This window comes from Gossypium hirsutum, chromosome A03 (genome assembly GCF_007990345.1).
Source record: "Gossypium hirsutum isolate 1008001.06 chromosome A03, Gossypium_hirsutum_v2.1, whole genome shotgun sequence".
Classification (NCBI taxonomy): Eukaryota; Viridiplantae; Streptophyta; class Magnoliopsida; order Malvales; family Malvaceae; genus Gossypium; species Gossypium hirsutum.
In genome coordinates, this window is record NC_053426.1 from 36,714,907 (window position 1) to 36,738,434 (window position 23,528).

Below are 23,528 nucleotides of genomic sequence, written 5' to 3' on the forward strand. Positions count from 1 at the left end.
ATGGACTTGAATGTTAAATATACCATTTAAAATGTTACTGGATGTGCATGGACAAGGCTTTATTGAAATTTTGATAGTTTTTAAAGGTCAAAATTGCAATTGAAGAACTAAAACCTAAATTAAAATAACACAAAAAGGATACCATCTTCTTTAGTTGTCTTCACCACTAAAAATTGAAGAGCGAATAGCCATTTTTAGGGTTTAAAGGTTTGGTTGATATTCTCCTATGTATGTACGTGAATTCAAGCCTTGTTTTTCATTATTTTTATGTTTTTAAGTTCGTTTTAGCTTAATCTAGCTAGCCCGAGGGTTAATTTGTGAAATTGTTAAAGGTTTAGGGACTAATCATGGATTTTTTTGAATATATTTTGTTGTTATTTGATATATTATTACTCTTGGTTGAAAAATAAACATGTTTTATTAAGTGTTTTTTGATGAAATTGTAATAGGGATTAAATTGTTAAAAGTATAAAACCATGGGTTTTGTTGTGATTTTTTTGTGATTATGGGTTGCTTCAAGGTCCCTTGTAACATTGGTTAAGTTGGATTTAGGTTAAACTGGCTAAATTTCAAGTTATGGGCTTAAGGACTAAATTATGAAAAGTTAAAATGTTAGGGGGAATTCTGTTATTTTGCATAAATATGAATTATGGGTTAAATTGAATTCTAGAAGTACTTAATTGAATGAAATTATTTATTTAGATCAAGATAAACCACAATTATACTTAAATCGAGGAAAAGCTAAAGCTTCGAATTAGTTCGAATTCCACTTCTATGACTTTATTATCGAGGTAAGTTCATATGAACTATGATCGTTTTAATGTTAGGTAAATCAACTATTTGCTATGTTGTTGTAATATAAATGAATTTGAATGTAAACGTATCAATGCTATGATGAATTTACAGATAACGAGTCCCATTTGAACCTTAAGAATTCTTAGGATACAAATGACATGTCATTAGGGATTTCATGTTTCGGATGCTGGTCTTGAATATCCTACTGATGGATGAGGTCCTGCATTTGAAGTGGATTCTCCACAGCTCATGTGAAAAGCATCTTGTAGCTTACATTCTGACCCACATCTCATATTAGCATTGATGCAAAGGAAATGTTACTTTTATATAGAAAGGCACACTATGTGTGAGCATTCCCGAGTATCCGATGTAATTCTAGATGGTTCAATGGGTAAGGAAAAGGAAATGAAATGGTAAGTATACAAATGGAATGAATCATGATCTTATGAAAAGGTTGATGAATTAATGATGTATATATATGGAAATCTACTTATGTTATAGTTGAATTCATTTGTATCATGGATATGTATACTAACTTGTAAGTTGATGATGTTTGTATAGGCTTATGCTAAGCTTATGGTTTTGGTTGATATTATGATTATGCTATAAATTGTGCTAATGAAATGGTTAGTTATGTTTAAGTTTATACGAGCTTACTAAGCACTAGTTGCTTACGTAGTTACTTTCCGTTGTTTTATAAATAATTGAAAGCTCGATCGGTTGGAACCTCACCAGAGACCTATCACACTATCCAACAACTATTTCAGTAGATTTTGAGTAGTTTGACTAAGGTTAATAATAGCGTGTATATGATCTTTTGTATAGTAGTTTGTGAATGTGTTAATGGTGATTTGGTATGTATATGTTTTGAAGTTTATGTTTGGTTTGGTGAATCTTAACACCTCATCAAGTTATGATATTTTGGTCACTTTTAAATGCTTGTATATAAGGTCCTTTTGGTATGTTTGTGATGGCTTGTAAATGGTCATTTGTGGTATCATGTGGTAGATAATTGAACTAGGTTTATGCTTGAAATATAGCAATGTTGACTTGTTTTCGTAAATGGTGTTTTAATACAATTGTGGTGCCTTTGAATGACATATTGGTTAGATGAATTAGGGTGTTTGAAATGGTATATTTATGTGTGTTTGAATGATGTTTAAATCCCTTGAGTGTGTGCCCAAATGGTATGAATGGTTAGGTATGAATTGGACTTGAAATAACTTGATTTTAGGTAAATTTTTGGGATCACGCGGCCAGGCGACACGATCATGTGTCATTTGAAATTTCTTAGTGTTTCAAGTTAGTGAGTTACATGGCCTAGCACACGGCCGTGTGTGGCAACTCAGAGAGTTACACGGCCAACGACATAGCCATGTGTCCCTACTCAATGAGTTACACGGGTGAGGACACGGGCTGGGACACGATCGTGTGTCCCTTTGTTTGAATGTTACACGGCCGTGTGACCCCTGTTTTCCAACTGCATCTTTTTCTTAAAATTTTTGTTTTGTTTCAAATTAGTCTCGAATTGCTTCTAAGCTATTGTTAGGGCCACAAATACTCGATTTAGGGACCTAATGATTTTGTTTGATATGTTTTGAATGAGATTAATTTATTTAACGTTATTATGATAAATGTCTTCTGATTGATCAGTAATTCTCCGTAACATAGACCTCCATAAAGGCTTCTATTTTAGTAGATCACTATAAAGGCTTCTCTTTTCATAGATTGCCATAAAGGCTTCCCTTTTTATAGTTCACCACAAAGGTTTCCCTTTTCATAGATAGTCTCAAAGGCTTCCCTTTTCATAGATCGACACAAAGGCTTCCCTCTTATAGTTCACCATAAAGGCTTCTCTTTTCATATATCACCACAAAGGCTTCCCTTTTCATAGATCGCTACAAACAAAGGATTTCTTTTTCACAATTCGCCACAAAGGCTTCCTTTGTCAGAAATCGCCACAAAGGCTTCCCTTTTTTTAGTTCGCCACAAAGGCTTCTCTTTTCATAGATCGCCACAAAGGCTTCATTTTTATAGTTTGCCACAAAAGCTTCCCTTTTCATGCTTCTCTTTTTATAGTTTGCCACAAAGGCTTCCCTCTTTATAGTTCGCCACAAAGGCTTCCCTTTTTCTAACGTGTTTACGATAGAGATTCACCTAGACTCACATTTCATCAGGTTTGCCCCTCATCATCTTGAAACACGCAGAGAAACCCATTTGGTAATAACCTTCAATTAATTCTTTCCATATGATGCCATAGCCCAGCTATGGTCTTAAATAATATGGTGACATGGCTATGGACTTTTCCTTTCAGAGATCGTGTTTAAAGTATCGACAGACCCTTTTCAAATTCCACCATGGTGGACAGACACAAACTCACTTGACAGACTTTTCATATATTGGCATCATTCAATACTCAACACTCGAATCATTCAAACACCCAAATTGTTTCATATCTCATCACATTTTCCAGACATACCCATACAATCATACTTTAGCTTCAGGATTTAAACCACTTACTTAACTCGTCAGGTTTCCTACATACTACACATGCAAAACCATCAAACACATATGCAATAGCATCATCACCATACCATACCTTTCTAGTTCAATTACATAGTTCAATCACCATTCATAGAAGCACTCACATGAACAACATACAAGCAAGTGTCAGCTTAAGAACTCTGTAACACCCTTTACTCGTATTCAATGCCAGAACAGGGCTCGAGGCATTACTGAACTTTTATCTCAAACAAACATACAAATCGAGTCATAAATTTTGCATCCAAATTAAAACTATTTGTTTTCAATCATAATGTCCCTAATATGAGCCTACGAGGCACAAATCATACTTTAAAAGTGGTCCGGACTAAACCGATAACTCGGGGAATTTTTACAAAACTTAAAATTTTTTTGCTAGAAACAAGGATCACACGCCCGTGTGGTTCTGGGACACGCCCGTGTGGGCAGGCCTTGTGGTCACACACGCTCGTGTCCCTAACCCGTCTAACTCTCTAGCTTGCAATGCATGAACAAATTGAAGTCACACGGCCAAGTCACACGCCCATGTGCTAGGCCATGTGGTTAATTTAATTTTTCATAAAATAGGTGCAGACTTCACACGATCGGGACATACGCCCATGCCTGAGGCCGTGTCCCTCACACGGCTGAGACACACGCCCGTATTTTTACCCTTGTGCTCAATTCTGAGCATTCTGTTTCTCAAAATTAAGGTGCAGGGGACACATGGCCGGATCACATGCCCATGGGGTTGACCGTGTGTCACCCACGGCCTAGACACAAGCCCATGTGTCGACCCATGTGGACAAAATAAAGGCTATTTACCAAGCCATTTGCCACCCTCATTTACACCTACACTTTCACAATTTCAATGGCACAAATCATAGCATACTTAGACAACCAAAACATTCACAAATCATAGCTAGAACATGTTAACGCAATACCATCGTCTACAATGTTCGTGACATTTCATTATACCAAATCAAACATACCAATTTTGCATTCAAAGGCATCCACACTCATACTTTCATCATGCAAAAAATCCTACTTAGATTTTTTTTAGAATAACAATGAACTATACTTAACCATTCATCAACAACCCAATAAGCCACATTCAGCTATTTACCAGGCATTAATAAACCACATCACCAATAAAGCATTGGCACATGCATACATATAGATATAATATATAAGTTTACAACCAATTCAACCAAAATGAGCCAAGTTACATGGCCAAATACCACATCAAACCTTTGACAATTACAATGCCAAAACATTTGTCCAAATTCATAATGACACATATAAAAAATAATCAAGTCCCTATACATGCCATATACTCAAAATGCTAAATTTCATTAATACCCAAAATGATAGTTTTGACAGTGTGAGGCAAATTTTCGATGATTCCCAATCCGAGCTAGCTTGGCGATACTATAAAACATGGAAAAATAAACGGAGTAAGCTATATAGCTTAGTAAGTCCGTATTCAAGAAATAAGTAAGTCATACCATACAATCAACATTCAAAGGATAAAATACAAGATGATATAATTTACCATAAGTTTTACAATCATATTTCATTCTTTCACAAACTTACCTTGAATTCATCATTTCTCAAGATTCAATAAACATAAGCTTTATGTACATACTTGTACCATCTCGAAATGAACTTACACGTATTCTCATCTTTGACATACCCGTGAACCACTCGGAATAATAATGTCGGATACTCTGGAATTTTGCACACTAAGTGCCACATATGTAGCCAATGCTACCTAAGTCTCATATATCATAATTGCTCACTCTCGAGCTATCGACGGGCCTGCTCACACAAGCTGTCAGTCCAGATGTAGCTATACGGTGCTGCTAACACAAGCTATCGAGTAACCGCAGCATATGCCGGTATACTCAGCCACCGGTAGGACGTACAGGACCAGCACCCGGATCACATAATCACATAACACATGGTAACCCTAGTGACATGTCACTTGTATCCTAATCTATTCCTAAGGTTCAAACGAGATTTCTTACTTGTCGAATCATCGTCGAACTTGTTTGTAGAATTAAACTCATTCACATAGTCAATCATACAGTTCATGCAATATTAAAGTAGTAAAATACAATTATATTGAAGCTTATTTAACATACGAACTTACCTCAATTACAAAAACGGTTATTAGTTCAATTTAGTCCACACCCTTGTTCTTTCTCCAATCTAAACTCAAACTTCATTTTTCTTGATCTAAAATATCAAATTTAACTTATTTAATCATCACATTATTCAATTCAACCCTAAAACACACTATGGAAAAAATTATATTTTTGCCTCTAAACTTTTAACATTTTACATTTCAGTCCCTAAGCTCGTAAAATGATTTTCATCCGATTTCTTTATTACCCAAGCCTAGCCAAACCCTTTTCATGCTCATGGAAGCCCATATTTTTCATTTATTCAGATTTTACCACACATTTTACAACTTTTTACAAATAGGTCCATTTTTGACATTTTCATCAAAAATCACTTTGTAAATGTTGTTTAACTAACAACAAACATGCATTTTCTACCATTAAACATCAAAATAAAAACTTATTCAACATGGGTAAAATTTTAAACTTTGATTTTCTTTCAAATTAGTCCTTAGAATAGTTAGATCAAGTTACAACATTCACAAAAACGTAAAAATCATTAAAAACGGGACAAAGACGGACTTACAATTAAGCTTGGAAGCTTGGCCAAACCCTAGCTATGGTTTCCTCTTCAAATTCAGCTAAGGGGGGACTAAATTGAGAAGATGGACACTTTTATTTAGTTATTTTTTTCTTTATTTACTAGATTACCAAAATGCCCTTCACTTAAACCTTGAAATTTTTCCCTAACCATATCCATTTTTGTCCATACCAAAGTATAATGGTCTAATTACCATTTAAGGATCTCTAATTTAGAATTTCATAACAATTTACTACCTTTAGCCTATAGAACTCAAATTTTGCACCTATTGCAATTTAGTCCTTCTAGTCAAATTGAGTACTCAATCGATAAAATTTCTTAACAAAATTTTCACACAATCATTCTATCATGCTGTAGACCTTAAAGAAATAATAAAATAAATATTTCTACTTCAGATTTGTGGTCCTGAAACCACTATTCTAATATGACCCAAAAACAGGCTGTTACAGACTCACTTGAGACTTGTGAACAACAACTTGATTTCTAAATCTCAACATCTATCCAAAAGCCTTAGCAATCCACTACTTGCAAGGCATAAGAATACCACTAAAACTTATTCATATTATCTTTATCATCATTTCATACCTAAGAAAATCCTCATGCAAAGCTTTACTTTACCATTTTCTTGTTCACCCTCTAAAAAACTTATCATTATAGAAGTTAACATGCAAAAACCATAATACTTACCCAGGTGTATCTTAGGCACAATAAAATTGACATATCCCCAAAGGCTATTAGTGACTATTATGGTGTCCCTCGCTATAAGAGTGACGATTTATCTGCTATGAATCTTGATAATTTTGAAAGTGTTGATATGGACACTATATTAGCATTTTTAACTGAGGGAGGGGAAACGAAAACAAGAATGGTATAATAATTATCCTCTATCTTTTAAACAAGCTATCATGTTCCTCATCGCTCATATGTGGATGCAATTTATATATACTCGTATCTCACCACTGCTTAACACTAATATTGTTAATGTTTTTCAAGCTGCTTTGTTGTAATGTATTTTACAGCGAAAAAGAGTTACCCTTGGGAGGTGGATCAACAAGGAGATCAAAAAATGTATATCGAGCATAAAGGTCTAAATTTATTTTCTCCATCTAATCATTAACTTGTGTCATCAAGCTGGAGTGGTGATGGGAACCACTGAAAGTTTTCATTGTCCAACTACGAGTATTATTGGAGATACCCTGCTCACCAATTCCAGGAATTGTACATGAAGAAAATATAGGAATAGAACTAGTGATGCAAACATAAAATGGAAGTACCTCCAATGGTGAAAAAGAAAAGCACCAATAAGAAGACCAATGATGAGCCTACGCTATGGGAACATAGGTTGGGAAGAGATGTGCGCTATAACATAAGAATCTTAGAGACCATGAAACCATTCATATACACTTTCATGGCAAGCCAATAGGCACAAAGTTTAGAATGGTACGAACGATCAAACAATTCATTGGAGAGCAGTATAACCTGGGAGGAGTAAGAAGACGCATTCGAAGAATAAGAAGAGGATGACGAGGCCACGGAGGATGGCAATGTTGCATCCTATTACGAAAACTTCGAGAGAGCTTTTGCGTCTGTACAGCAACCCACAGAGGGACCCGTCATCTGTAAGCCAAGTAGCCAACTTGAAATGCCTTCCGCAAAGCCAACCGTGAGGGGCAAGGGTAAAGGAATTGCGGGACCGAGTGAGGATCCCGAAGACGCTCGATATTAGTTACATGTTTTAACATTTATTTTCATTTTTTATGCGGCATGTAAATTATTAAACACTTTTTTGGATTTGTTTCTTGTTATTTTATTTTTCATATTTTGTTTGGTTGTTTTTGTTTTTCTTTGTTTGTGTGTCTTATGTGTAGCAAATTACCTTTGAAAGGCTACACAACAGTTCAAGCTTCAACGAGGAGGTGGACCCCCGAGCTAGTCTAATGCTCCATTCTAAGAAGTCTAGTAACTTCCTATCTTTTTCTTGAGACACATTGGGGACAATGTGTAGTCTAAGTGTGGGGGTGCACATAATATTATATGTCTTATTTTTCTTGTTGTTATATTTGTTTGTGTGTTTATTTTAATTTTTTTACCTTTTTAAAAAAACTTAAAAATATTTCAAAATATTTCAAAATATTTTTCGTTTTTTATTTTAACATCACTTCTTTACCTAAAGAAAGAACAAACAATTAATTATAATGATTTTTTTTGTTTTAGCTTAGCACGAACAATTAAAATTATATAATAAAAAATTAAATTTCATAAAATTTATTAAATATGAATTATCTAAGTTAATTTTATTAAAGGTTGAAAACATTAAATAAAAAATTTTCAACTTTTCAAATTAAATTAATTTTAAACTAATTAATTTTGATATTATAATAAATTGATTGATAGAATAAAAATTTTAAAATTTATTTAATTAATTTTTTTTTCAAAATATTGAAAAAAAAAACCAATGGATAAACAATTTTTTTTGGAAATGAAACCACTAGAGTATATGCAAAGGACGTGGAAAGCGTAGCACCCACCGACTCACCCTGCCGACACTAAAACTCTGGGAAAACCAGTCAGATGAGAGTTTTATGATTGTTAAATGAAACTTGAAATTGCAATATCCCTCTCCTTTGCTTGCCTTGTGACTTTGGGGTGTTAGTTAACGAAAAAACGATGAGGTTTTTCCTTCACACCCACCCACAATTAATGGCGATTACCATGAGACTCCAATCATTTGCTTCTGCTCAGAAATGGGAAGGTGGGGTTTCAATGGTTCAAGGAGCTTCTCGAGGAATTGGTCTCGAATTTGTAAGCCCTGATTCTCATTTTAGGATTAATAAGAATTCCCCCTTCTTTTTGTTTATCTAATTCTTGTACATTCTCTTCGTTGTTTATTTTGATTCTCTCCCCCATGTTACGTTATATTATTTAATACTGGGTTTTGGTAAAAAAATGCAATTGCATGTACAAGATTTTTTTTTGATATAACTAGATTGTTCCCTTTGTAGCAAAATTTCAATTGAAACTATTTAGTCTAATTTCTTATCAAGCGTCATTGTTTGTTAAAGTATCTAGGCTGTCACCGCATTATAGTTAAAAGTGCAGTTTAGTCCTTATATTTACAACTAGTAATTATATCCTTCTATTTTTAATATTAGTGCGAACAAATAAAATGCTGAAATGGACTTTTGAAATTTTATTATGCAGACTTGTAGCAGCAAAATATTTTCTACTATTAAACAACATATGCTCTCAGATTCCAAAAGTATATGGCAGCATTTACACAATTTCTATTAACCAATTTTACTTGTTTCTATCAATATCAAATTAAGTTACTCAGTTCTATAGTGTAAGGACTAAATTGCACTATTGATCATAGTACACGGATTACTTAAATACTTCAATCATCATTGTCAAACATAACCTTATCATTCTATTTACTTTAGGCATGTTCTAGTGACCCAATTACCAGGCTCAGCTTCATGTCCCAGTGACACCATTTCTTTTTTCTTTTCTTGTTGAATGGCTATATAACTCGTAGTTTTACTTACTGACTTGCATGATTTGCTTCGAACTTTTTAAGCAGCTGCAGTAGAATAATTGGTTATGAAGAGAAGGGACTAGTTTTCGTTATTGCTTAATTTGCACATATTTTAATTCGAAGAGGCAAATTGATTTTGAAACGTGCACTTGTCGATTCAGGTTAAACAACTGCTGGAAAAGAATGGAAAAGGGCATGTTATTGCCACGTGTCGTAATCCTACTAAGGCAACAGCGCTTCTTGAATTAAAAAATCAGTTTGCTGAACGCCTTAATGTCTTACCATTGGATGTGACTGTTGAAAGTACTATAGAGGTTCATTATCTGATTCTGTTTCTTCCATTTTATTTGTTGTCTTACATATTAAATCTATGTTACCCGGACTTGGCGTTGGATACAAGTATGTTTCTATACGGGTATGTTTAATTTTTTTTTCTTGGTTTTTCCATAAATTTGGAGCATCCCTATACACATGTTTGAATACGTGTCGAACACAGTGTTCGATACGGCTACTTTAGGAAAAATGAAGAGTCCGTGTAGCATAGTATCAAATATGTCAAAAATGAGACTGAACATTGGCACATTGCGCTGCAGGAGTCAGCAAGGTCCATAACAGAAAGATATGGCTCTCTTAACCTTCTCATTAATGCATCAGGCATTCTTTCAATACCCAGTGTTCTGCAACCAGGTTTAACTTTCTGCCATTACTTTAAGAAAGTTTTTGAGGCTTTAACATCATCAATGTCTTGCATCTGTACTAAAAGAGGAACTTGAGCTCTGCCCCTACACTCTTTTCCCCTGTTCTTCTTCCTCTCATGTTTCAATTTGCTGCATAGGCAGATGACTGAACTCCCTTGATTTTGCTGCAGAAACTACACTGAGCAAAGTACAGAAGTCATCCATGATGCTTGCTTATGAGGTTAATGCTGTGGGTCCTATTTTAGTTATCAAGGTATGCTGACTTTGATTTAAGTTTCTTTAAAAAATATAAAATAAAAATTCTGGAAGAATTTTCTTTAAACTTTTAACTTTCAAATGACCCTGCATGTTCTATAATAGCCCCAGACTTCTTCTGATTAAGGAAGCTATTTGCAGTCAAAGTACATTCTGTTAGCATTGTTGTTGATAATGATAAAAATGCTAGATTTTTCATTTGGCAGAATTGTCAAGGTCGTCATTTTATTAAACATATTTTGTGGGGTAACATTTATCTGCTGTCACTAATGTTTGGCCAAAAAAAAAGAACTAGTCACTAATGTCATTCTTAATTCTAGCTTCAGTTTGTAACAACTGATATGAACTTTGCATCTTGTCTAAAATGTCACCATTTTTCATTAAAAAAAGGAAAAAAGAAAGAAAAACTAGACAGTAATTCTGATCTAGCAGTCACCTTAGCTTATTGTAGGCAAATGGAACCGTCAAAACTAAAGACGGAGTCTCATTTCTTTTGTTGTGGTTTCTTTCTCAAAGAATCTCATATAATTAGAACCATGTATTCAAATTTTCGTTTTTTTTCCAGCTTGGGTTGATCCATCGAAAAGGTATATGCTCTTGATATTTGGTGATACCTGCATGATAGGAATGTGTAACTTAAGTATCGTATCACGCATCAAACCAGTTTATGCTAGATTTTTATTAATTGAGTTCTTTGTTTTATGGATTAAAGGATTTAAGATGTATTGGTTATTTTATTTCTTCTATTTGTTATTTAGTAGACGAAGGTGTTGCAGTCACGAACAATTTAAGGCTTCAAGTTTGGAATTTCTATAAGATTCTGTTTCTTTTTTCCTTTACATGGAGAATAGTTGTGTTAGAAATAGAAAGGGGAAGTTGAAGTTTGGAGATTCAAAGAATTTGGAGAGAAAGATGGGTTTTATAGATAGATGAAGGAGCCCCTCCGAGCAAAATATTGATATGTTTCTCAATTGTAATGTCAAAAGGCTTTTGGTGTAATTAGTTTGTTTCTATAACCAGTTTTCTCATTTCTGTCAAATTCTTTTAGAAGTGCTACGTGATCTATTGATCTATATTGAAAATTTAAGGATATACAAGGTATTAAGATTGTGTTAAGTGTTTAGGTTAATGGCTGTCTTAGTCATTTGTGCTACTTAATGTTCTAATATAAATAGGCAGGAGACTACAAATTTTGGTAGACTTTGGTTGTTGGAATTCTCATATGCTGATAAAGTCATTGTCTTCTGGTCACCAACATTAGAAAAGGAACTAGGTGGAGTAAATTAAAATCAGTACCTGTCCTCGCATTAGCTATGTCGAAGTCTACCATGTAAGTCTCAATACATATCCTGGTTTGGATTTCCCATTCAGTAGCGTGTGCTTGTATGGTACCTCTACATCCATCTTGAGCATCTTGTATGGTACCCTTTGTGATTTCATAGAATTCCACCAAGAAGATAATATCTTCGCATCTTTCTTTGCCCATTCTTCAATCTTTCTCCCCAATAATAGATTGTTTGCCGCTATGATGAGGAGAGTCTGTGCATCACCATTTTTGTTAAAATATTTTATTTAAGTGAGCCCTTGCGAAAGTGTTTTCAACTGCAATATGCATTATGTTGCAATGGCTACACATTATTGGAATCCTATTTTTGAATATTATGCTTGAATTGGAGTTCCTCATTGTCTTTTGGTCCTGATGGGAGTTGGCTAACAATATATTAGATATCCTTGTTTGTGATATTGCTGACAGCATATGTGGCCTCTTCTGAAAGTTGGAGGACTGCTTGGCACTGACAGGGATGTTGCAGTTGTGGCAAACATAAGTGCCAGAGTCAGTTCCATTGGTGACAATCGTCTAGGGGGCTGGCATAGTTATCGCTCTTCAAAGGCTGCACTTAATCAATGTATGATTTTCTTCCCTTTAAGTCTGTAGGATCATAGTTTTCAACAACGAAAATATAGATAAACTATAGGGAAAAATGTTTTCATTATCTATTGTTTTCAGTTGTATACACTTTTTCTCCTCGTCTCTTTTCACACTATGAAGTGATAGTGGTGTGAACTATGTTACTTGGACTTGAGTACGAGTACGTGTCAGACATGGCATGATTAGACATTTCTAAGGTTTCACATGTACTTGGAGGATTTTTGGAGTTTATATCCCCATATCCATGTGTTAGACATGAATGCGGAAGGTGAATACTTCAAATGAAGAATCCAAGCAATATAGGTTGTGAACTCCTTGTGTCACATATCTACAATGATACACTTTTAGACAAATATAATTTTATTGAACTTGTGTATTATGTCATTTGTTATTTGACTTGATCGCATGCAGTGACAAAAACTATTTCGGTTGAATTTGAAAGGAAGAAAGACCCAATTGCATGCATTCTTTTGCACCCAGGCACGGTGGATACTGATCTATCGAGGCCATTCCAAAGAAATGTTCCTGCGGAAAAGCTTTTCGCCAAAGAGTTCTCCGTGCAAAAACTCTTAAACATTATTAACAACGCAAAACAACGGGATAATGGTAAGTTTTTTGCTTGGGATGGTCAGGAAATTCCTTGGTGATTTACGAATTTCATTTTGAGATTATAAAGTTTTTATTTGAATATAGCCAAAAATAAAAAACAAAGGATCAAAATATGTACGTGGAGAAGTTAATTTCAGAATAGAGGCAACTTGATAATGGAACTTTAACACCCAAGAAAATTTAGTGAGACAAAACATTGATTACGTGCCCTTTAATGACAAGATCACGTAATCGATACCTTTGAATACTTTCAAATGTTTTGTTCAGCAAATTATCACTGAAATGAATTTGTTGAATTTTTACATGACCCTTTTTACATACAGTTCAATTGAGCTGTATTTATTGCATTATCTTTATATAAGATAATTTATATATTTTCTCCCAAATACACTCTCGGCTTGTCTTATGTATTACAATTATTTTTGCATGATTTGAAGAAGTAACAACTAATCTCAATTAATAGATATATTGATTCACTTAGAATAAAATAATTTCATTCCAATGTTTCCTTTAAGGTATCTAAATATATGTTTAATTTCATTCAAATGTCTATATTGGAGAAGATCTAAATCTTGTTAACAAATTCACATCGAATTTTATGTCAAGTCGTGTATTGTTTGCAAGGTACATTGATGTCCTTATGACACTTGGATATAATACTCCAGTTTTAAGAGATTGTTTTCGTGAAATGGGTCTTTATTCATATTTATTTAGGTTGTGTTTGGTTGGGTGGAAAAATAGAAAAATGGGAGGGAGTGGAAAAGTGGAAAGAAAATAAATTTTGACTGTGCTTAGTTGAGAAGAAAAATAGGAGGAAAAAAATAAGCGAGGTGATTATTTTTTATTTCAATGTATAAAAATTAACTTTTTTAATTTAGAATAATGATAGGGGTGAAAATAAGATAGACAGAGTATAGTAGTTTAAAATTATGTATTTTTTAAATATTTTATTTTTTTCTTTTTATTTGTATTCTACCAAGTAATGGATAAATTTAAAAAATAATGACCATGGAAAATGAAAAATAGTGAAGAAAACATGTTTAGATTAAAACTTTAGAAAAAAAATTTTGAAAAAATGAAAATAAAAATATGTTAAAATTAGAGAATAAAAAAACATGTTTTCATTGCTTTCATTAGATAAGGGATTTTTGTTAAGTTTCATTTTATGTATTATTTTACCGTTGTTTGAAACTTTTTAAAAGCAATTTTTTGTTTTTATAACATTTAAACTTTTTTTATTTAATTATATTTTATTTTACTATTGTGACACATTTTAGTAAATTATACTTTTGTTTAATTATTTAATTATTATTTCATTTCTATTTTAAAAATTGCATATCAAACACATTTTCATTATCTTTATTATTGAAAACAAAATTTTATTTTCATTTACTAAACATATTTTTAAATTTGCAAAAATAGAAAATGAAAATTACTTTTTGAAATTGAAAATAAAAATAGAGAATATTTTCTCGCACCCTAGTTTTCTTTCCATTTTTCCTTTTCTTCTACCAAGCACACTTATGGAAAGAAAATATATATTTTCCATCAATTTGGTTTTCTATCTCTTGAATTTTTCATCCTTTCAATTTTGTTTCCACTCTACTTCACAAAACATTAGTGGTCTTATGATCTTTGGGGTACTCAATGAACATGCTTTATTCATGTAAAATTTTTTAAAGATTTTTTATTGTATAAGTTGTCTGATGAACATAAATTTCATACTTTAACTGCTCGATCTACAAGCTGAGACAAAACTTTGTTTTTCCATGATCTTTTATCTTCTTTTTTTTTTTGAAAAACAATTTAATATATTTTGAAGCTCTTTGAGAATATCAATAATACTTAAATCGTCAAAATGAACAACAATATTATAAAATTTGATCCAAACATTTTTTCTTATAAAAACATATGGACAAATTGAATAATTTTTATAACATGTTTTCAACAAATACTAAGATGATTATACCACATACGTCCATATTATTTTAATCCATATAATTATTTTTTTTGTCTGATCAAGCAATTTTCTTGGGGAACTCTATATCTTTCTAGGATTTTAGATCCTTCATGAATTTTCATATAAATTTTACTATGAAATGAGCCATACAAATAGGATGTAACAACATCCACTAGACGTATTACATTCTATCAGACTAATAAGATATCTAAGTTTGATTACATTCACTATGAGAGAATATGTCTCTTAATAATCAATGTTGGACCTTTGCAAACATCTTTGTATACAAGTTGTGTTTTATATCTTAAGACTTCATTTTCCTTATTTCGTTTTCGCACAAATACTCATTTCCTATTGGCTTTACATCTCTAGGTGTTTGGGTTACAGGTCTAAAAACCTTACGTTTAGCAAGTGAATTCAATTATGCTTGAATTATGTCTTTCCAATCCATCAATCTTTTCTGTTTTTACATTCTTCAATAGATTTATGTTCAGGATCTTTATTTTCTTTTGTTATTTCAATAGCAACATTTTAAGTAAGAACGTTGTCGACAATTTCTTCATTTTGGTTTCATATTTTCTTGCATTGATAACTCATCGAGATCACTTTATTTTTGTCATTTTCATTTTCACCTCCATGTACTTGAATCTTTTTTTGAGTTTTATAATAAGTTATATTGTGGGTCTCTTCAAGAGCTCCCACCTCCACTATATGATCATCTTGAATGCTTTCTCCTCTCATTTTGTGAGGATTTTTTATCTTCGGAACCTTTAAATACACTAGACTTTAGGCATGCATTACTTTCATTTACTTTAATAATGTAATAGTTCGCCCGACGAAGTCTCGCTGTCTGATTACTATTTAGAGTGTTTAGGTGAATTAAGTGTTGAGATGCGTAAGTGAATTGTTTGTTTTGATTAAGTATAGAATTCTTTGTATGTGACACTTGGCGTATTCTCTATGTTGGCGAAGATTTGAAGTTTGATGGACTCTTTCTTTAAGAGTATGCCACCCAAATGCTTTGGCGAATTGCTTGGTTTACAATTGAATGGATTTGTTTATTATTAAATAAGGAAATTTAGTTAGTTAAACTAAGACTTAGTTAGAATGGAGCTAAGCTACTGTAGATGAAAAACTTTAATTTTTTATAAGCGCGCTTAATCACAAGAATCAAGAGGGTTAGTGAAATTATCAAAATTTTCTAAACCTTGTCTTCGTGCTTAGGTATATAAAGATAGCAATGCCTTCACCAAAAATCTTTACATTTTCTTTGTTTTCATCTTCTTGCTTGATCTTATTTACATTTTCTTAAAACCAAAGTCTAGGAAACCTACCTGTAGTTAGGTTCGCTGTAGTCAGCCAACTTATAAGTTTTACATAGCTCTCCAGTAATTATTGATGAACCCAGGTTATTTTTTAATACTATTTACGTGTTTTCGATTATGCATGCATAAGTGTCAAACTGGAGTGTAAGGAAGGAAACTTTCTAGTTTTGGGTTAAGTGTTAATGATTCGTACATGCATGTTTAGATTTGATGAAACAGTAATATGATATGTTTGAATACCCTTATTTTTAGCTCAAGAAGCTACTGAAGGTTCGAGTGACAAAGGCAAAGAACCTACTTTATAGACTTTGTTATATTTTTAGTGAGTTCTTTCTTACTTCCATGTGTTGTGATTATCTTTACTTTATAGTATTTTAAGGTAAGTATTCTTACTCTGTAAAGGATGATCAGTGTATATGTTTGTAAACAGTGGTTGTCTGTCCAAAGTTATTAGTTTGAGTTCTGTATGTCTAGGATAAGATGTATGGACCATTTTCATGTTAAGCCACTACCATATGCTTCTGAAATGAATGATCTAATATGAATTGATCTACGAAAATGGAGTTAAAGGAAACATGTTGTGTAGCTTCTGGTAGGGCAGATATATATATTGCAAACCGAACTGGCATAACACAATTAATCATGATACTGAATGATTCTGAAATGGGAGGTATAAGGAAAGAATGTATATGAATGAAACGAAAAAATCTAATATGAAACTAACTCTGAACTTTAGGTATGCGGTTGATATGAAAATGGAATGTCTAAATTATGTTATGTTGGCGTAACAACCCGATTTTATGGCTAGTCAGAATAGTGATTTCGGAACCACTAAACCGAGTCGAGGGAATTATTCTAAATATCATTTTATGTATTGTAGCATGATTAGATAAGTACATGAAAATTTTGGTGAATTAATTTTAGCGATTGCTTGCCTAATTGTGAAAAAGGACTAAATTGTTTAAAGTGCAAAAGTCCTATTTTGTTAGATAAGAGTGTCAATTAGCTAAAGAACCCAAATTGGGGGCCTTAAAGAGCAATTAGATTCTTAGAGAATAGGGTGGCCGGCCATAGGGGGGACAAATTGATGGGAAAGTCAAAATTAGGTGGTGTTTTGGTCACCAATTTTGACTAGTTTTAAATAAAATAAAACAAAAAAGGCTTCATCTTTTTATTTCTTCTTCTTCAACTGATTTTCATCTTCAAAAGGGGGTTTGAGAGATCAAAATATCAACCATTAACATCTCTTACAAGTAAGTCATTTATAAGGTCATTCTTGATGATTTTTGTATTTTTGGACTCCTTGTAACATAAGCTTTCTATGAAGAGGATTATTTTGCAAAATGGTTGAGAGATTAGGGTTTTTCCATGAAAGCATATGTGTAGTTTCTTGAAATTTTATGGAAGAATATGAGTATTAGATGTGTAATAAACAACTTTTATGAAGGGATTTTTCATGAAAACCCTAATAGGGACTATTTTGCATAAGTTGGAAATTTGTAAATAAATGTGAGAAATAATGGAAATTTTGGATTGCTTCTAGTATAAAAAGAAATCAGCTAGGCTTATAATATGAAGAAATTCGATAAAAATTAATTTCCGAGCATAGGGGTAAAATGGTCATTTTATAAAAGTCTAGGAGCAAAATAGTCATTTTACCCAATTATGAACTTTTGGGCGTCTAAATTGATATGCTGATGAAATAAATGAATTTTAATAATTTAGATCAAGAGAAACGTGATTCAGGTCTTGATCGGGGTAAGAACAAAGTTTACGAGGATTAAGCTCGTCTTCATCATTTTGTATCGAGGTAAGTACATATGTAAATAATGTGTTATTGAAGCTTAGTTTGGCATATTATAATAATATACATGTGTAATTAGCTTAAATTTGTTATGTATCTAAATTTTAATTGTTGCCATGAATGTTTAAATGACATGTTATGCAAGTAAATTACAATGTGAGCAAATGCGATGCTATACGATTAGATATGAAGCCCCGTTGAACCTTAGACATGGCATAGGATACAAAGAGGCATGTTATGAAAATTATGTGGCCTGAACTTATGAGTTGAGTCTGAGTTCATGAGATAAATGTTATAGGCAACGTGGGTCCGGGTACTGACTTTGTGTACAGACCCGTGAGTGGTTCAATGAGCATACGTTACCTGATATCTATGGGGTCCGGGTCCTAACTTGATAAAAAGGCCCGTGAGTAGCTCAAATGTAAGCATTTCATAGCACGAGGTAGCCTTGATTTCTTATGTGACATTTAGACGCAAATTCCTTGCGTATTCATATGTATTTCGAGAGTTTAACGGGTAACCCGAAGATTTAGTTGGTGAATACTTTGATGAGGTATATATATCAAATTCATGGTTAGGACCTAAGTAAAGAACTAGGTGTATTAAGTATACATGAATGAAAAGAAGAGTAAGATAGAGACTTTAAGTGATTTATATCTTTGAAGCGTGACAAGCTATCGTTGGATGAATATGATTTTCTTATAATTACACTTTATTTGCATATATGTACTTACTAAGCTCCCACGCTTACCCTTATTTCTTTTTCTTTCCTTATAGTGCTGCCAAGCTAGCATCGGGGATCTAGTGACATCAAAGGCTTCGATTACACTATCACTCAAGACCTTGGTATAGCTAGTTTCATTGTTTTGTTTTCTGGCATGTATAGGGACTCGAGTATTTATTTATTGTTTTGTTAGTTAGCCATAATGTGTTGGCTCATATGATGAATATGATACTCATTTTGTATAAGGTCATAGATGATGGTCAATACTCATTTTGATATATAAACAGAAGATGATATTTTCATGGATGAGTAAATTGCATAAACGAAATGTTGTCCATTGTGGTTATTTTGGCTATGTGATGTGCCCTTATGTTAGTATAGAGTGATTTTTGTGCAGGTTACATAAGTAAGGGTGACAAAAAGGCTTGGTAAATAGCCTTATTTTGTCCATACGAGTAGGTACACAAGCGTGTGTCTAGGCCATGTGTGACACATGGTTCACCACATGGGCGTGTGATTTGGTCGTGTGTCCTCTGCATGTAAGAATTGTAATTCAATATGCATGGTAGTAAACACATGGGCAGAGACACGGCCGTGTGTCTCAGCCGTGTGAAGGGCACGGGCCTAACACACGGGCGTGTGCCTTGGCTGTGTAGCCCTTAAGGATTGTTGACGTTAGATACAGAATGTCCAACACGGCCTAGGACACGGGCGTGTCATGGTCGTGTGAAGGACACGAGCCAGAAACACGGGCGTGTTCCAGGCTGTGTGAAAACCCTTGTAGATGTGCATTTAGAATTAATTCCACACGGGAATAGGGCACGGTGTGTCCCTGTATTGCTTAGGTAGTGTGAGCCACACGGGCCAATAGCACAACCATGTTGAAATGTCACACAGGCGTGTGCCCCTGTGTTAAGAGTTATTGTAATAGCCCAATTTCAATGAAATCAGAATAGTGGTTTCGAGACCACAAATTCGAGTTCGAAAAATGAAATTATTTAAATTTCATAAAATGATAGGTATTATGATAGGAATATTGCATGAAAATTTTTATCGAAATTTTTTATCAATTATGTGTATAATTGCAAAAAGGACTAAATTGAATAAAATGTCAAAGTTGAATGCTAGTAGTTATAAGGATTAAATAGCTATAGAATTAAAAGTGAGAAGTCCTTATATGACAATTAGACCATTGATGAAAAACATGTAGGTATTTTTAATGAGTCATCCATGGAAAAATTGAAAAATGTTAAGGATTAAATTGGAAATTGAATTAAATAAAGTATGATAAATGATTAAATAGAATTAAACCCATTTTATATCATCTTCTTCTTCATAAAATACATGGAAACCCTAGGAGAGGGAAAGGAAATTTCTCAATCTTGATTTGGTAAGTTCTATGTCTCGTTGTTAGTAATTTTTATATTTTTGAGATCGAGAAAGCTTAATTTCTTTATTTGGGTGATTAAATTGAAAGAAAAAAAAGTTTAGAAAATTACCCATGGATGAATATGCTGTAAAATGAAAGTTTTTGATAGAAAATGAAAGATTATTGATAGATAAACCACTTTTACAAAGTGATTTTTAGTGAAAGCATGTGTAGGGACTAAATTGCAAAGTAGTGAAATTCTTGGAAAAATTCTAAAATTTATGAAATACATGTGTTGTAAAAGTTATATTAGAATTTTGAATAAGCTTGGAATAAGGAGTAAATTGCATGAATTTCAATTTTCGAGCCTAGGGATGAAATTGGAATTAATTAAAAGTTTAGGGGCAAAATTGTTAAACTATGTGCATCATGTCTTGTATTTGGTAAGTACATGTAATAAACAATTATTGATTTGTGATTTATATAAATGATGAAATGGTGTATGAATCCGTTTGAATATTGATTTCCAATTGGACAGGTGATTACCGTGAATACGAGATCTTGCATATGTTGCAATAAAGGTTGTCCCTAAAGGATAATCTTTTGATCTCATTATGAAAAGGAAATGTATCCCGAAAGGGTAATACTTGAAAAGGACTTATACACCCAAATGATACAACTTGAAAAGGTTAGGTACACTTTGTGTGTACACTTGGAAAGGTTAGGTATACTTTGTGTATACCATATGAAAAGGAAAGGTATACTTTGTGAGTACCACTTGGAAAGGAATGTACGCCTCAAGTGTACAACTGGAAAAGGAAAGGTCCATCGGAAATTCAATAATTTAGCGGTAACGACATACATAGTGATATAAAGAGCAATGGCATGATGAGCCCATCTATGTGTTTTAATGTTTTGTACTAATCAATTTGATTGAATGATTGAAAATAGGCCATATTTGTTATGTTGCTAAGTTGATGGATAAATTGCTTTATGTGTGATTTGGTTATTGAACGTGATTGGTAAGGGTAGTATTGGTTATATGAACTTACTAAGCATTAATGCTTACTAGGTTTATTTTTCCTGTTTTATAGTGCTCAAAGCTCGTGAAGGTTAGATTTGGGGTCGGAGTTACCATCACACTATCAATCCCTTGATTTTGGTATAAACGTTAGACTTATTTTGATATAATGACATGTATAGACTAATGTAGACAAGTAATACTTAAAAATGTTGGTTTGTAATCTAGCCATTGGAATGACTAGTAATGTATGTTTTAATGATGATATGATATGGTATTGTATCATGAGTTGTTTTTGGTTAATCAAGTTAAGTAAAACCATCCATGAACATAAATTGTCAAATTTCATGTAAGAGTAAGTTTAGAAGCATGATTGAAAATAGGAACATATCAATTTGAATATTGGAAATTGGTTGAAATGGATGGTATATACTTGTAAGTTTTCATGCAGGAAAATGGTTAAGTTTGGGTGATAAATAAGGCTAGGAAATGGCCTTATTTCATCCACACGGGTAAGACACAAGGGCGTGTGTGACACACGGATAGCCCACGGGCGTGTAAAATGACCATGTGCCCCCTGTATCCTTAAATATGAAGCCAGGATAGTACACGGGTAAAAGACACGACCGTGTGTCTTGGTCGTGTGAAGGACAGGTTTTAAGCATGGTCGTGTGTCAAAATCGTGTGAAAATGGCTTAAAAATGGTGAAAAACCAGTTTGATGCTTAAAAAATTGCAAGTCAGAACTGCCCACGTGCTAGCCACACGGCCATGTGAGTCACACGGGCTTGCCACACGGGCATGTGCCCCTAACTTTAAGAAAAAAATTTCAAAGTTTTCCAAAGTTACTGGTTTAGTTCCAAATCACTTCTAAAACATGTATTGGGCCCCGTAGGCCCATATTAGGGATTTTATGGTGAAATATGAAAAGTTTTTATTTGGAATGCAAATTTATGACTCGGTTTTGTACAAATGCTAGTGTATGAGTCTGGTAATGCCTCATAACCTTATTCCAGTGATGGATATAGGTTAGGGGTGTTACATTTATTGGAATCAGAGCTATGGTTTAGCCGATTCTCAGACTAACGTAGCAAGTGTGAATTTAGCTATACATGCCATTATATAATTGATGATAGTGTGATATCTCCTGACCATTTTAAATATGTTTTTCATATAGTAAATACCTTCCAATCGAGCAAGAGTTGAATCTGAGGAAGCTGAGAGTACTTCTCAAGCTTCTGTACGACGAGCTATAAATGGTAGTAGTAGTAGACGGTCCAAATCAGAGGGCCGAAGTGAATATGTGACAGCCCTAAAGTGACCCTAGTCGGAAAGCGGTTTCGGGACCGTTAAACCGAGTCACCAAATTATTTGAATATGATATTTATTGTCTAAAATATGTGAATATGAATGCGTGAAAGTTTTAAGCTCCGATTTAGTCGGTTGCATGTGAACTTAGTTAATAGGACTTATGTGAGAAATTTTAGAAATGTGCTAGGCAAATGTAAGTGGCCTATTAATGCATGTTATAAGAATGAAGGGTTTGCATGTCAAATATCCATTTATTTTGAGTAGTGGCCGGCCATGTATGGGTCTTAGATGATAATATGAATTTCCTATTAGCATTATGGGTTTAGAAAATAAAATAGTGAATTAAGAATGATAAAAAATGAGGTGAGTGGGAGGAGAAACCAAAGTTGTCCCCTCCTTACTCCCCATTGCCGTGACTAGACAAAGAAAAAGAAAAAGAAAAAAAAATGTTCATCCTTGGCCGAAAATTCTAAGGAGGAAGGAAGAAGAAAGGTTGAAGAGGTTCGGCCATGCATGTAACTAGGCTAAGGTATGTTTGATGATGTTCCATGAGATGCATGCATGTTTTAGTTGTTAGCTTGAGTTCTACCTAGCCCATGGTCTAAATCTTGCTATGTGATGGAGATGACACTCGGCCATGGATGCATCATTCTTGCTTGGTGTTGATGTTGTGTTGGTGAGATATCAAGTTATTTTTGTGACCCAAGTTGAGATTTGGATTTTGGAATGAGTAAGGGCTATGGTAATTATAAGGGTGATGGATGTTGTTTCATGCTAAATCTTGATGAACAATGTTAGTGCTTATATCTCGATATTTATGAGTTTCTTTCTTGGTTTTACCTCAAACCCATGAAGTATTTTTAATTGGTATTGTTAGAAGTTTCGGTCATGGGATTATAAGCTTGTTAGTTTTGATGGTGAAATTTATGCCTTGTAAGGGTAAATG

General features: G+C 33.4%; 1 protein-coding gene across 1 annotated transcript; it reads left to right on the forward strand.

Annotated features, from left to right (window-relative positions):
• Positions 1-8,483: 8,483 nt before the first annotated feature.
• Positions 8,484-13,371, forward strand: LOC107887046 (C-factor). The gene is made up of 6 exons (XM_016811176.2): positions 8,484-8,844; positions 9,739-9,891; positions 10,171-10,264; positions 10,446-10,528; positions 12,284-12,437; positions 12,872-13,371. The coding sequence occupies exons 1-6, from the start codon at positions 8,710-8,712 to the stop codon at positions 13,105-13,107; spliced, it is 855 nt and encodes a 284-aa protein (XP_016666665.2). The 5' UTR covers positions 8,484-8,709; the 3' UTR covers positions 13,108-13,371.
• Positions 13,372-23,528: the final 10,157 nt, after the last annotated feature.